General features: G+C 45.0%; 1 protein-coding gene across 1 annotated transcript in view; it reads right to left on the reverse strand.

Moving 5' to 3' along the window:
- The window catches only part of hecw2a (HECT, C2 and WW domain containing E3 ubiquitin protein ligase 2a), a 38,682-nt gene that overhangs the window by 4,509 nt on the left and 20,794 nt on the right, over nt 1–13,379 (reverse strand). Inside the window, exons 13-30 of the mRNA XM_034562091.1 lie at nt 13,231–13,323; nt 12,341–12,491; nt 11,711–11,814; nt 11,302–11,426; nt 10,468–10,653; nt 10,083–10,217; nt 9,108–9,210; nt 8,912–9,008; nt 8,581–8,664; nt 8,295–8,377; nt 6,780–6,900; nt 6,264–6,377; nt 5,018–5,170; nt 4,050–4,148; nt 2,984–3,113; nt 2,729–2,875; nt 1,508–1,622; nt 294–379 (exon numbers count right to left, since the gene is read on the reverse strand). Of these exons, the coding sequence (XP_034417982.1) occupies nt 294–379; nt 1,508–1,622; nt 2,729–2,875; nt 2,984–3,113; nt 4,050–4,148; nt 5,018–5,170; nt 6,264–6,377; nt 6,780–6,900; nt 8,295–8,377; nt 8,581–8,664; nt 8,912–9,008; nt 9,108–9,210; nt 10,083–10,217; nt 10,468–10,653; nt 11,302–11,426; nt 11,711–11,814; nt 12,341–12,491; nt 13,231–13,323 (2,126 nt within the window). The remainder of the gene's footprint in view (nt 1–293; nt 380–1,507; nt 1,623–2,728; nt 2,876–2,983; nt 3,114–4,049; nt 4,149–5,017; nt 5,171–6,263; nt 6,378–6,779; nt 6,901–8,294; nt 8,378–8,580; nt 8,665–8,911; nt 9,009–9,107; nt 9,211–10,082; nt 10,218–10,467; nt 10,654–11,301; nt 11,427–11,710; nt 11,815–12,340; nt 12,492–13,230; nt 13,324–13,379) is intronic.

A 13,379-nucleotide genomic window follows, 5' to 3' on the forward strand; every position in this document is an offset into this window, starting at 1 on the left:
ACACTGTTATAATCTAGAATGCCTCTGACTGCATCTGTGGCTGCGTGACTCAAACATTTATGTAAATTAGTCTGTTTAGCGCTGTTTAGGCTTCAAAGAAAACAGAAACATTGCATGTTGTTGTGTAATCCAGTTACAAATAAACTAAATGATGGTAACACAAGCACATTATCCAGCTCAAAGTGCCAGGTCACAACCCCATCGTGTACTGGTACTCTGCGTGTGCCGTCCTGTAGGAACCCCGGTCTCCACACGGGGGCAGCTCACGTGCATGCGGACGCCCGGGTGCCTACCTGCAGCAGTCTCAGCCTCTGCTCATTGTTGAACCTCTCCACAGCTGCCCAGAACCAGCGAATCACTATGTGGTTGTCATGGTAACCTGGGGGGGGGTGAGGGGGGATTGAGATAGAAGATGATGGTGCATGAGTCAGATGAATAACAAATAAGGCTTCTTGTCCCCTGTTCCTCCCTCCATCTCATTACCTCCCCTCTGTGATTTTGGAGCGAACTCCGCTGTTTAATGTTTAATGGCCGGAGCTGTTTGGTTCGTCTCAGTCGATTCGTCTATTAAAAGAGACTCACACTGAGTCATGGCCGACTGTCGGTTTGAGCTGCTGGCGGCTTCTCGGCTGTATTGGACAGACCCTTAAAAAGCCTTTTAATGGGATCTCCTCTAAATGGTTTGGTACACAATGTTGATCACAATAATTAAATAGCAATAACTCTACCAAACATCAAAGTGCTCATTACACAGCACATTACTGTTAATACAACAACCTAATACAGTTGTTGAATCGGTAATGGAAATATTCCTCAAACTCAAGAATAACTATTGATTGTATAGTGATTGGTTAATATGATAGCAGCTGATATTACAGGGACTAATACAATATGTTAGCGTTTTAGATTAACAGAAATAAGATTTGAATGAATTGATATCAATATTAACTAAAAATAAAATAACTGTTCTACCTTATTGGACATCAGCATCAGAAACATCAAAACCTTCATTATGCTACATTTAGGGCGACATGTTGTAGATATGCTACTGGAGTATATGTGTCTCCTGTATAATACATGGTAATATAAGGAAAACCCAAGCATTCTTTCTCCCGATTCACAGGAAACAGAAAAAAGGGTAGCCTAGTTGTCGAGGTTAAGAGATGCAGAGGTATAATTGCAGGGTGGACTTGGACGGCCCCAAAAGAGGTCAACCGTTTGGGGGGGGGGGGGGGGGGGTGTTAGTCCGCCTCCCTTACGCCCATCATTGCAGTGACGTCTTGGTTAATGTACGCAGCTGGCTGTCTGGCTAGTTTAAAACAGTCAACTTGATTTGAGTGTGAGGGCATCCCCGACTACAGAAGGTGACTGGCTGCACACACGCAGCTTCAGGTTGTGGATGACTCTGTCACTAGTATACACTTTGACTGTTCCTCACGATGCATGTCAACACTTTCCTCTACGCCTCTGCTCCGCTGCCTCCTCGCTGCCCTCCGGCTCTACGTACCTCCTCTGTACTCGGTGTTGTTTCTCCAGTCTGCCAGGTCGATCTCCGCCGTGCCCGCAATCACCAGCTCCAGCTCCCTGGCGTCAAACACCGACACCAGTCGCACGTCCACCACCTAACAAACGCACACGGAGGAACACGTGGTATCACATGCTGGTGCGGCCTCTCATTGACCGGAGTCTTCCCTCATACTTCACAATGTTTGAGTGTTTTCAGAGCACTGACCAAGATGGTAGCTCCTTAGCATGCATATTCACACGCAGATGGCAACAGGATAAACATTGTGGGACAACGTTTCCATCCGTTTTGTTTACGGTAAATGTTGGATTCGATTTGTTGAATCAGACAGAAGCCTGTAAACTCAAATGTATCCCCACAAAGACCCGGTAATCTGCCCTCCTGCCAGGCAACAGACCTAAACAGGGCCAGTTATGAAAACACACGAGGAAGCAACAGAATGTTGGCGCCAGTCCAGATTACAGATCGCTCTTGGTTCACTTTGGTACGCTAAGCTCCCCCAGCATGTAGGACTGGGAGCTGTGACAGCGTGTAGGACTGGGAGCTGTGACAGCGTGTAGGACTGGGAGCTGTCACAGCGTGTAGGACTGGGAGCTGTCACAGCGTGTAGGACTGGGAGCTGTCACAGCGTGTAGGACTGGGAGCTGTGACAGCGTGTAGGACTGGGAGCTGTCACAGCGTGTAGGACTGGGAGCTGTCACAGCGTGTAGGACTGGGAGCTGTCACAGCGTGTAGGACTGGGAGCTCCCCCAGCGTGTAGGACTGGGAGCTGTCACAGCGTGTAGGACTGGGAGCTCCCCCAGCGTGTAGGACTGGGAGCTCCCACAGCGTGTAGGACTGGGAGCTGTGACACGTCGACATCCGTCTTCTTATACAGTTCTAAACCAGAATACGTTCTTAAACTTACACTTTTAACTGTCATAAATAAGGTGATCGTAAATCACAAGTTCCCGCTGCATAAAAAAAGAGTCTCTTAAATGATAATTCCTATATTTTTAATATTAGGCTCTATTTTTTATTTTACTTCTCTACCGTGATCACTAGCAAGAATAGATTCACAACGTTCAATTTACTGTGAGTGTTTTTATATAATAAGAGCCTATATCTTTATAAAGTGTAAAGTGTATCATAGCCATTATGTGCTCTGGAGAAGAGGAATCGTACTCATCGCCCCTTCACAGCCTCATTAATGAAGCGCTGTACCTCATAGAAGCCTCGGACCAGGCTCTCCGTCTGCTGAGCCACTCCTCGCTCGATACGCCACTTGACCATGCGCTCAATGTACTCCTTCTTGTTCTTCTCTGACACGGGGATACCGGCTCCGCCTGGCTTCAGCTCTCTCTCTGTGATCTGCACAATCACATGCACACATTGCAGTCTTGAATACGGGTGCATTTTCTCCAGCTCACGAAGAATTGAGCCACAAAAGACTCTTCTTCTTCAATCACTCCCACGCACCTGTCCAAAGACCTCCTCGTTCACAGTGAAGGTGAGGTCCAGCATGTCCTCGATGTCGTTGTCCTTCATCCACTGCAGGCTCTGGTGGAACTCCTCGTCCAGGAACTCCAGGTCACTCAGGTCACATGGGCTGCATGAGCACCGGCAGAGGTTACACAGAGCTTGCAGGGAGGTCAACAAGGCATTGACGGGTTGCCCTACTCATAAACCGTGGCTGATTGTGAGCAGGGAGGGTCAAAGGTTAATTAGCCCAAACACAATAGCCCAAGACAGCTGTCCTCAAAGATAGTCAAATGTGAGACCCAGCCTGATGCATGGCAGGAAATATGTTTGCCCAAATGTATTATGTGTCAGAATAAACCCCATCGAGATATATTATATATCCTGATATTATTACCTCTTTGTCCTTTGATATATGCTGATATGTGTGTGTGTGTGTATATATATATATATGTGTGTGTATATTTACTGTATATATATTTATCTAAAAATAATATTATTATTGATTGATTGAGTGATGTAAACAGGAAGCTTTGTGTTGCTATGGAGACAGTAAGTTAGCTATTTATTGCCATTTCTCAGCTTTTATCACCTGGATACATTTTCATACAGAAAAATCAAAATATGAAAATGAAGATTATCATTTTTTTATTGCACCATCACAACAAAGTATGTCTGCAATGCAGCATGCATTATTCATATATAGTCATGATAAACTATTGTACGTGATTGTATTAGGATCCAAAATACATTTCTATGTGCTCGTCGGCATAATAATGGTGGAGCCAAGAAAGGATCCACGTCAGTGAAGAGGTTAAGAACCCTTTTTATTACATAAACATCTGTCCTTAGTGCAGACATTTGGCAGGGTATGAGGTTGTTTGGACAAAGCTATTAATAAGGATGTTGCTCCTGCTGCCAACTGCTGGCTGAGAGGATCTGACTGAAACACTTACATTCTCAGCACGGCCTTAGAGTTAGTGAGGGGGATCTGATTGGAGGAGCTGGTGCCCTGCAGGCTGCTGTGGAATTAGGAAATTGGAGGGAAGAGGGCTGAGGGACTTACATGCGAAGGAGCCCCTTGTAGAAGGGTCGGGTGAAGAAGGCGTCCAGCAGGTACTGATGGACCAGGGCCAGGCCCAGGATGCGCCCACTGAAGCGAAACCTACAACGCAACACAGAAAATAAGAGGGTAAATCGTCCCTTTAAAAGGATTGCTTCACGACCAGACGTTTGGTAAAGCCTGCTTTGAGCACGAGATGGTGGGAGTTTACTCTTTCAGATGTCGAGAGAACGAGGGTAACGGAGCGGAGGGACTTTCAATCCTCTATCCGTGGATGCATAAACACTGTGGAAGTTACTTCGTCTTTGGTTTGATATAGTATTTGACGAGCTAAAGTCAAATTTGAAGTTCCCTTTCCAACTGAGAATGCACCAGATGGTGACATTGTTTATGACAATAAAAAATCCCTCCCCGCTCCCAAAGATTTACTGTGAGTACGAAGCACGGAGTCAGAACGGAGCTGAAGTCTGGAGCACGGAGACCAGCTGAACCAGCAGGGACAATGTGAGGACACCTCCAACGTCAGACATATTGTCTCTACAACAACAGAAGTATTGACTTGACATTCTTCAATTTGATAAGAGCCATTAGGTTTGTCCAGCGTGACAAACAAACCCCAGAAGACTTGAGTTAATGTTGCTTTTTTTCTTCATCCAGTCCATCATATTATTGTTTTCCTGTCTAGTCGTCTGCCCATCCATTCATCAGTCTGATCACCCATCCATCCATCAATCCATCCATCCATCCATATGTCCATCCGTCCAGCCAATCACTGTCGCTGAGCTAAAATTGACTGGTGAGCCACAAATTGCTGATCCAAATTTCCCGACAGCACCCCGCAGATGACTTCTATTTTGGGATGGGGGCGCGCAGCAGTCAGAGCTGGACAAGACGGACACTTTACAGTCAGCACGGCAGCAGGCTAACCTCAACAAACATACATCCGACAAACTGATACATGGAGACCTCACCATTCGTGGTGGTTGTCTACAAAGGCAGACATGGGGCTGATCTGGACAGTGTACGTGTCATTGGCCGAGTATTCAAACAGGCCGTAGTACGGGTTGAACAGTTCTCTGGACACCAGGAAGAAAAACTCTCTGGAGGGTCCGCTGTAGTCCAGCCTGCATTCATCACACATTGAAACACAAATGCATGTCAGTATAGGAAAATTAAATCAGTACATTTTCAACGCGTTATCACTCCCACCTCGTTAAATACGGCAGCTAGAGCCGACCATAGACTGTATATGAGAAGTGGACGCAGTCGCTATGATGTCACCCATTGGTTTGATTGGATTGGTTAGAGACGCCGTATATTATTACATTACATAACATTTCATTTAGCCGACTCTTTTATCCAAAGCGATTTACAATCATACACCGTAGACCAAGCTACAGGGAGCATTTCAGGGTTAAGAGTCTTGCTCAAGGACACATCGACTAAAGCATACTCCTCTTTATGGTCTGTTTGACTCTAAATGGACCATCATTTACTAAATAAACATCATGCTGTATTGAAGAAGACTTGAAGCTAGAGATTGAGACCATAAACTCATTTTACAATGTTTACTGAGGGAATAAATCAAGAGAGAAGTAGAGTCATTTACTATAGACTTCTATACAACCAGAGTTATTTTAACTTACATAAATGACTTAATTCAAGTAACAAGCGTACTTGTTTTAACCCAAACCATGGTCTTTCCCTGAACCTAACCAAGTAGTTTGTCATTGGCCACTGACCTAGTGACCGTATGTGACCAGTTGGGAAGGAGAACGTGTTGGAATGTTGTGTTGTTCTTCTGCAATTACTGGTGTAGACAACAGTCTCAGCTGAATCTGGTGGTCATTACTATAAGGATACGCCCACACGATCATCGCCTCTTGTGCATTTGCAACAAGAAAAGGACACAATACAAAGGGTAGGATACCAGTCACTGGAAAACACAGTGCAGATGCTGCCCCTCATCTCGGTTTACAGTAAAACTACCTATTGATGTTCAAGTATTCCATGTAGTACATTTCTAGCTGCCCTTTAACGAGTAGACTGTGGATTTAGTGGGCTGTTGTCAGATGTGTGTGCGTGTGTGTGGGATGGTTAGCACACACACACACACACACACACACACACACACACACACACACACACACACACACACACACACACACACACACACAGCCTACAAACACGATAAGGAATGACATGAGTCTTTCTCACCCGTCCTCGCCCACAAAGCTGACGTAAAGTTTGCTCCGCTGCAGGTCTTTACGGGAGTAACACATGATTTGGTTAAAGGCGTCCTCCAGGAGGTGGTCCCTGCGTATGTTGAGCCTGGGAGAACACACACACACACACACACACACACACACACACACACACGCATATACACACACACACACACACACACACACACACACACACACACACACACACAGGTATTAGACCCGTTGTGAATATAATAATACTAACAATACTTTGTATAGATCCCAATGTTCATGATTAACTTAATAGACTAATATTTTCAATTTTACAAACAGGCCAATGAAATTCACCCCGACTTCGCCAAACCAAATCGCAAATTCTGATTAGTCTGTAATCTCTCAGTTCATTTTTGGGATTTCCAAGAGGCACACAAATGACCGTTCGCTATGTTCCGCCCATCGAACGCAGACTGGCCAATCATAGTGCAATCCAGACACACATCTCTTTTGAAATGCAGGGTTTAAAACCTACTTGACTTTTCCCGGTCCCTGTCCGTAACCTTTGGTCTCCAGCTTTCGATAGAAGTTCCGCAGTTTAGCCTCAAAATCACGCTTATAGGGAGCAGGAGCACGGGCATTGGCTCGCTGGGTGCCTGAGATTTACATGTGAGAGAGAAAGACAGGAAGAAAGAAAAAGGTGGAGAAAAGGGACAATGGAAGTCAGAGTAGTAATAAGACAAAGGAAAAGAGGTGGGTAGGTGGGTTGGTGGGGGGACGGGGGATACAAAATTAAAATGAAGACAGGGAGATTGAGATTGAGATAAAATGAAATGGGAGAATTGGAGTCTTGTATGCAGGTTAATCCTGGATTGTTATTTTGTATCAGTCTGCTTTAGCTACAAGAGAGACACAAAGATACACAGAGACACATCTCTTCATCTGTCTGTGTTTTGGTTGGACGGTTTAAGATTAGAGGCGGACTCAGTCTAGATAGAGAGTGTCCAGATGGACAGACCGTCGTAGATAAACACTGATGGATAAGCTGGAGAGAGGAAGTGTGTGTTTCTGTACGGGTTAACTACATAACGAGAAAATGTGCCATCTTTTATGTGGATGTCCAATCAGGGTTGATGATGAATGTAGCCAATTAAAGCAATAGATTCCTTTGCAAGTGCCATATTGACCCAGAGAGCTGAGTTCTCCTGCTCACGCAGTCTGCCTACGTATACCAGGATGCATTGCTTCTGATGCACGAAGGGTCCCTGTTGGCTATTAATAGTCCTCTTGCACAACTAATGTAGTCTCACTCTGCTACAGCCTGTAGACTCTGGCTTCAGTAAATAATGCTAAATATCCGAATCAGCCAAAACATATTTAAAATGTTTTCCACACTCATATTTTGTGATGCCATTTTCCCAGTTTGAAATACAAGAGTAGAGAAGAGAACAAGGACATTTCGGTTTTTTTGTTGCACATTTGATCTTTTCTTATCAATTAGTTTTTCCATCAGATTATTATGGAAATTACTGTTTTTGTTTATAAATAAAAGTATAGTAGTCATTTAAAGGCGCTAAATCCAGAGCAATAATATAGCAGCAAACATATGTTATATATGTAAAGATAAAGTGGACTAATGTCTCATTCTGTGTCCGTTTCATCCGTTTCTATGGGCTTGTTTTTGTTGCCGCTCTCCAGCTAGGAGAGCTAGGCTGTGAATGTAGCACCTTTGAGGACTCGAGGAGAATAAAGGACAGAAAAAAAACTATGCGTGTGTGTAGAAGTTGAAGGTTAAGAGGGAATGTGAGTGTAATTTAAAGCACGTCTCCTGTGTCTGAGTGTATTCATGTTTTATATTAGCCTGACATCAACTTGTGTTGTATAGGAAGGTACTATTCAGTTCTACTAGGAAATTGCTTCTTTTATTTAGTGTACAATGTAAACTAAGCCTCACGGCAGGAGGCGTGAAATTTAATAAAAAGACAGAACTTAATAAAGACGTGTCATGCCAATAAAGGGGCCGCAGACACAGAGTGAGACAGACACTTACCAGGGGAGCTCTGAGGAGACGAGAGGCAGTAATTTGGGTGGAGCAATGGCGGCACATATGACATCACCTCCTCCTCAAATAAGCTGGAGACGAGAGGGAGGAACACACGCAGAACAGTCAGAGAGGAACAGCCGTGTAGAAATCATAAATCGTAGAACTTATCAGCATAGGTGGATCAAATTAGACTCATATTCCTGGAAGTGGTGGAGCCAGATGGTTATCTTTCTTCTTTTTACAAGTAACAATTAAGCGGTCCGACACACAAACGCACATGAACAGGACTCACCTCAGCAGCATGACGAGGTCAGCGTCGCTAGAGAGACGAGCCAGCCCTGTTACTCCCTCACTGCGAATAAACTGCACTTTCTCCCTGCACACACACACACACACACACACACACACACACACACCCACACACACACACAGAGGGTAAACTGACACAATCCATTAGGACTAAAGGTTAACTGTGTGTTCAGTTTGACTGATGATGATAATGGAGGTGTTGGGTGTGAGCAAGGGGTAGAGAGGGAGAGGAAGGGGGGGAGAGAGAGAGGGGTGGGGGGGACAAAGACAGGGGAAGGAAGGGGAGAGGAAAATGGAGAGAGCGAGAGGCATACTTGAGCGAGGGATTCCTGGCGAGCTCGGGTTGCCTTTCCTGGAGGATCTCGACGATGTTGGGTTGCCGTAGAAACGCCACTATCTTGTCATTGTAGGCTGGAAGAAAAGGAGGAATGTGTATTTATCCCTGCGTCTCGTGCGTGCGCGCAGGTTCACACTTGCATTGATTGCATGCGCGTATGTGATTGTCCCTACCCACAGGCACCACATCGTGGTACTGACTTCGACTGGAGCCGCTGAAGGTGCTGGACGGGCGGGGCATGGCGGGCGGGTTGGCTTGGCGAGAGTCGTCCACCACCTGTGACAAAAGGAAGCACTACAGTTAAGGTCGCATCCTAGTTCTGAGACGGATCCGCCCGTCAGAATACCCGTCACATGTTCTCGCCCCAGAACTACACACCTTATTTCTCATGTTTCTGCCAACCATTCTCCATAGCATAGCACGTAGATAGATTCACAATCTTGTGTAAAAATGTACTTGCAGAGATTCTGTATCCCAGTCAGCCCAGTCTTCAAGATTTCAGATAACTGCTGGGTATATATCAGAGGCAACTGAGAATAAATAAAGATCTGGCTATTGATTTTAAGTCTGATCTAAATGGTTTTCTCTCCAGTGATTATTACTTCAGTTGGATAGTTGAACAAAAAAAGGCTTTGCATGGATCATCTTTCTGAGGTGATATGTGATCGTTTTGATAGGTTTGTTGTTGTAATACTAATTATCGTCCACAAGAGGCTGAAGCGCACCAGAGTTTATAGTAATCATACTGAGCTCTCACTACTAATTTGACTGAGTGATGCTGACTACATACATAGATGTGTGCAACCTGTCAACATAGCAATTATTTGACATACGGTGTGTTTATGAAGATTTTCAGTCATTCCGGGGATACAGTAGGCTATCTAGAAGGACTACGTCAAAAGTAGCTTTGTTTTAAAATCAGGTGATGTTTCACTCTTTCCTTTCTGACTTGTGTTGCACTGAAAGCAGCACCGACGTCCTTGCTCGTGAAGTGGCAGGGTGACTTCCCTGCTCGTGCCCCACAACGCAGACACTCACACAGCAGTTTATTTCCTCCTTCAAATCGGCCTCCATAAACATCGCAGCGCCTCTCCTAGCCTTAAGTTGACTCCGGGTGACAAGTGGTGCAGTGGAGGCTAGTCTCTCACCTCCCCGGCACTGTGGCTGCGCTGACGGCTCAGGTGCTGGCGGTGGGCCAGCAGCCCGGTGGAGCGAGAGCTCTGGAGAGGAAGCCGCGGGTCGATGAAGGTCGTGGAGCGACAGTTGTGATCCACAAAGAAGGGCTGAGGATTGAGATGCGAACACCCGCGATCAGGCATGGATAAACTCCACTACGTGCACACAGAAACACATCTTCACATGCAGTCCACTCACAGGGAGGATTATTCAGAAAACACACAGGAGACCACTGGACAGCTTAGCAGAGATATTACAATCAGTGGACCCACCTGACCTTCAAGATTTGGGGTAATCTTCGACACACACACACACACACACACACACACACACACACACACACACACACACACACACCTTCCCAGTATGGTCGTGCTTCATCTCCCAGCCGCGGGGAAGCTCCAGCTGCTTGTTGGAGAACATGTTGAGGAAGGTGACGAGGTCGCGGTTGTGCTGGTAGCGCTCAAAGTAATGGGCGTCCCGACGCACCTTGCTGATCATGTGCTTCAGGCAGGTGTTGCTCGTAAACATGCGGTAGGCACTCTGGGCAGAGAGGGCAGAGAGGTGAGGTCATCATAGAGGGACAGGAGAAAGACAAGAGAACAGCTCCGGGGTCATTTCACTTCATTCACTCAAGATGGAAGAAATTATGTGGATAATATCTTTCTAATGCCAGTGGAAGTTTTTTAAATTTTTTTTATACACCAAGTGTCCTGAATCATTTGAAATAAATGCGAGACATACTACGCTAAAACGTGGTGTTCAAATAGTTAAAATGTCACTCTGCTGTGCACAATTCACAAAAAACATTGTTTCTAACATATTACATTTTAACAACCAGATTTTGTTACTAGACTACATGTGCGATGCAGATCATTTAGTTTTTACTGTATGCGCTCAGGCTCTTTGCTACTTTCCTAAAAGCAGCCCTGCACATAAACCAACACTATCTGCATGTTCAGGTACAAACGGAGGTGTCATTGCTCAATGCCTATGACCAACTGGTTAACTGTTCTACCACTCTATGCTAGTCCCATGACTGGTGGCGAGTACTCAGACATTAAATCAGTCAACATGCAGAGTTTTGAGAACATGTCGACAGATCCGATGTAAAAGGAGTACAGGGTCAAAGGTGACGGAGGAGGAGGAGGAGGAGGAGGAGGAGGAGGAGGAGGAGCGTGTTATACTGACAGGGTTAGAATGCAGCACGGTGAAGAAGTCTGGGCTGCACAGGAACTTGGCGCTGGGTGACTGGAGCAGCAGGGAGAGGCGCGAGCGGCCGCTGGAGTGAGCGACTGCACTTTCTCGCCGGTATTCTGCAACGAGATCAACACATACCAGTCAGACCGTGAGACCGTGAGACAGGGAGACGCGAACGAAAGCGGCTTATTCCACATCCAGGATCATGTGTCGGGTATATGAACCAAAGCATCTCCACAGACTATAAACAGCAGTAGTATTTCAAGAGGTGAATCCTTTTCAAGAGCTGAGTCATTTCATTTAGTATCCCCCAAACGAGTACGGAGCTCTTGTGAACAACACCTCTAATTTGTCTATTTGTGTGTGTTTTTCTTACCGTAATATGTTTAATGAAACCAACCTGAAATGGAGTGAGGCATCAGTTCACTCTCTGGCTCAGGAAGCTCAACAGGGGTTTCCTCTGACCGATCGCTGTTGGTTATGGTCCTCCTGATGCTCTGGTACCTGTGAGCAAGAGCAAAGATAGAGTTACTAAGGTGAAAGTATGGTTTCCTACTATTTTAGCAAAAAAGATGAACATGAATACAACTATGTACTTAACACATTTCAATAGAAGTCCAGTCAAGGAGTCAAAGGCTGCAAAAGCTGCCTTTATTTCCTTATTGGACATCTTACAATCTGAGTTTTTAACTTTCATTCATAAAGTATACATTCTTACAATACACATGCAATAATTAGTTGACCAGTTGAATGACATAATGTCAACTACCTTGATAGTTGACCAATTGCCAAAAGTTATTATTCATGCAAAAGTAGCAGAAAATGCTGTTTTCAGCCTCTCAAATATAGAGATTTCCTGCTTTCCACTGTTTTACATCACACGTGTGGGATTTGGATCACCTTGAACTTTGAAAAAACTGGGATGGACATTTCCTAATTGGTAGTTGCAGCCCCACTATGCAATCGGAGATATTGAGCATCTCACCAAACACAGTGCTTATTGCGATATGTTTCTCTTCACAAAGCCCACCTGCGGTTGAGTTGCTCCATCTGCTGAATGGAGTTGGAGCGGGTCAGGCCCTGCGGGGCAGGGGGTCCGGTGGGACGCTGCCACGTTGTGGTTCTGTTCACGTGGTCCACGAAGAAGATCCTCCCGTGGCTGTCGATCCGAGCCTCCCAGTCTAAGAGGAAATGAATAATTGATACACAGTCGGTGTTTAATGTCTCGGAGCAACATAACTGTATGAATAAACGCTAGCCAATGATTAATGACAGATGATAACACCAACAGCTGAATTTAAAGCATATACAAACCCTGCTATGAGAAATATACTCTGTTTTAAGGTCAGAAATTGAGTTCACGATTTACTGTATTTGTGCATTCTGTGTCATGAATGAAATTAAAAGTCTACAGACATGCTGGTGGTCTGTGAGCCAAATTTGAACATAAACACGCAAACAACATGCTTAACCATCTCAATTTTAGTGCACTGACATTTGTTAATTTTTTCCATCAGCCACAAAGTTCAGTGCTGATGGAAAAAATGACAATGTCAATATTTTTTCTGACATGAAGTTATTATGTCATAAACTAAAGTACTGGACATTTTGACCTGTGAGCTAGAGGAAGAGTCAGATAAGAAACATGAATGTCATTACCAGATCTTGTCAAGTATCTTCACTCAAAAAACTCATGGTGCCACGAGAGGAACATTCAAAGGATTACCAAAGCGTCCCCTTTCCAACACTTCTCATCATGGAGTAGCAGTACATGTCGGGGTCATTGAGTAGGACATGGACACAAACACACAGACGACACACTGCCACACAAACGAGGTGACAGAAACATTTGCAATAGACAAAGGCTACGGTGCAAGCAGACACAGACACACACACACACACACACACACACACACTCACTGGGAGGTAGAGGCTCGTCCACACGTTGGTATCGGTGGATGTCATGACGCACAGACGGAAGCGAGCAGACAGGATGTCCATTAACGTGAGAGCCTGAACACGGGAAAACACACAAAGGACGGATTATTATTTTAATATGATGAAAATGG

This window comes from Cyclopterus lumpus, chromosome 21 (assembly GCF_009769545.1).
Source record: "Cyclopterus lumpus isolate fCycLum1 chromosome 21, fCycLum1.pri, whole genome shotgun sequence".
In the NCBI taxonomy this organism is placed as follows: Eukaryota; Metazoa; Chordata; class Actinopteri; order Perciformes; family Cyclopteridae; genus Cyclopterus; species Cyclopterus lumpus.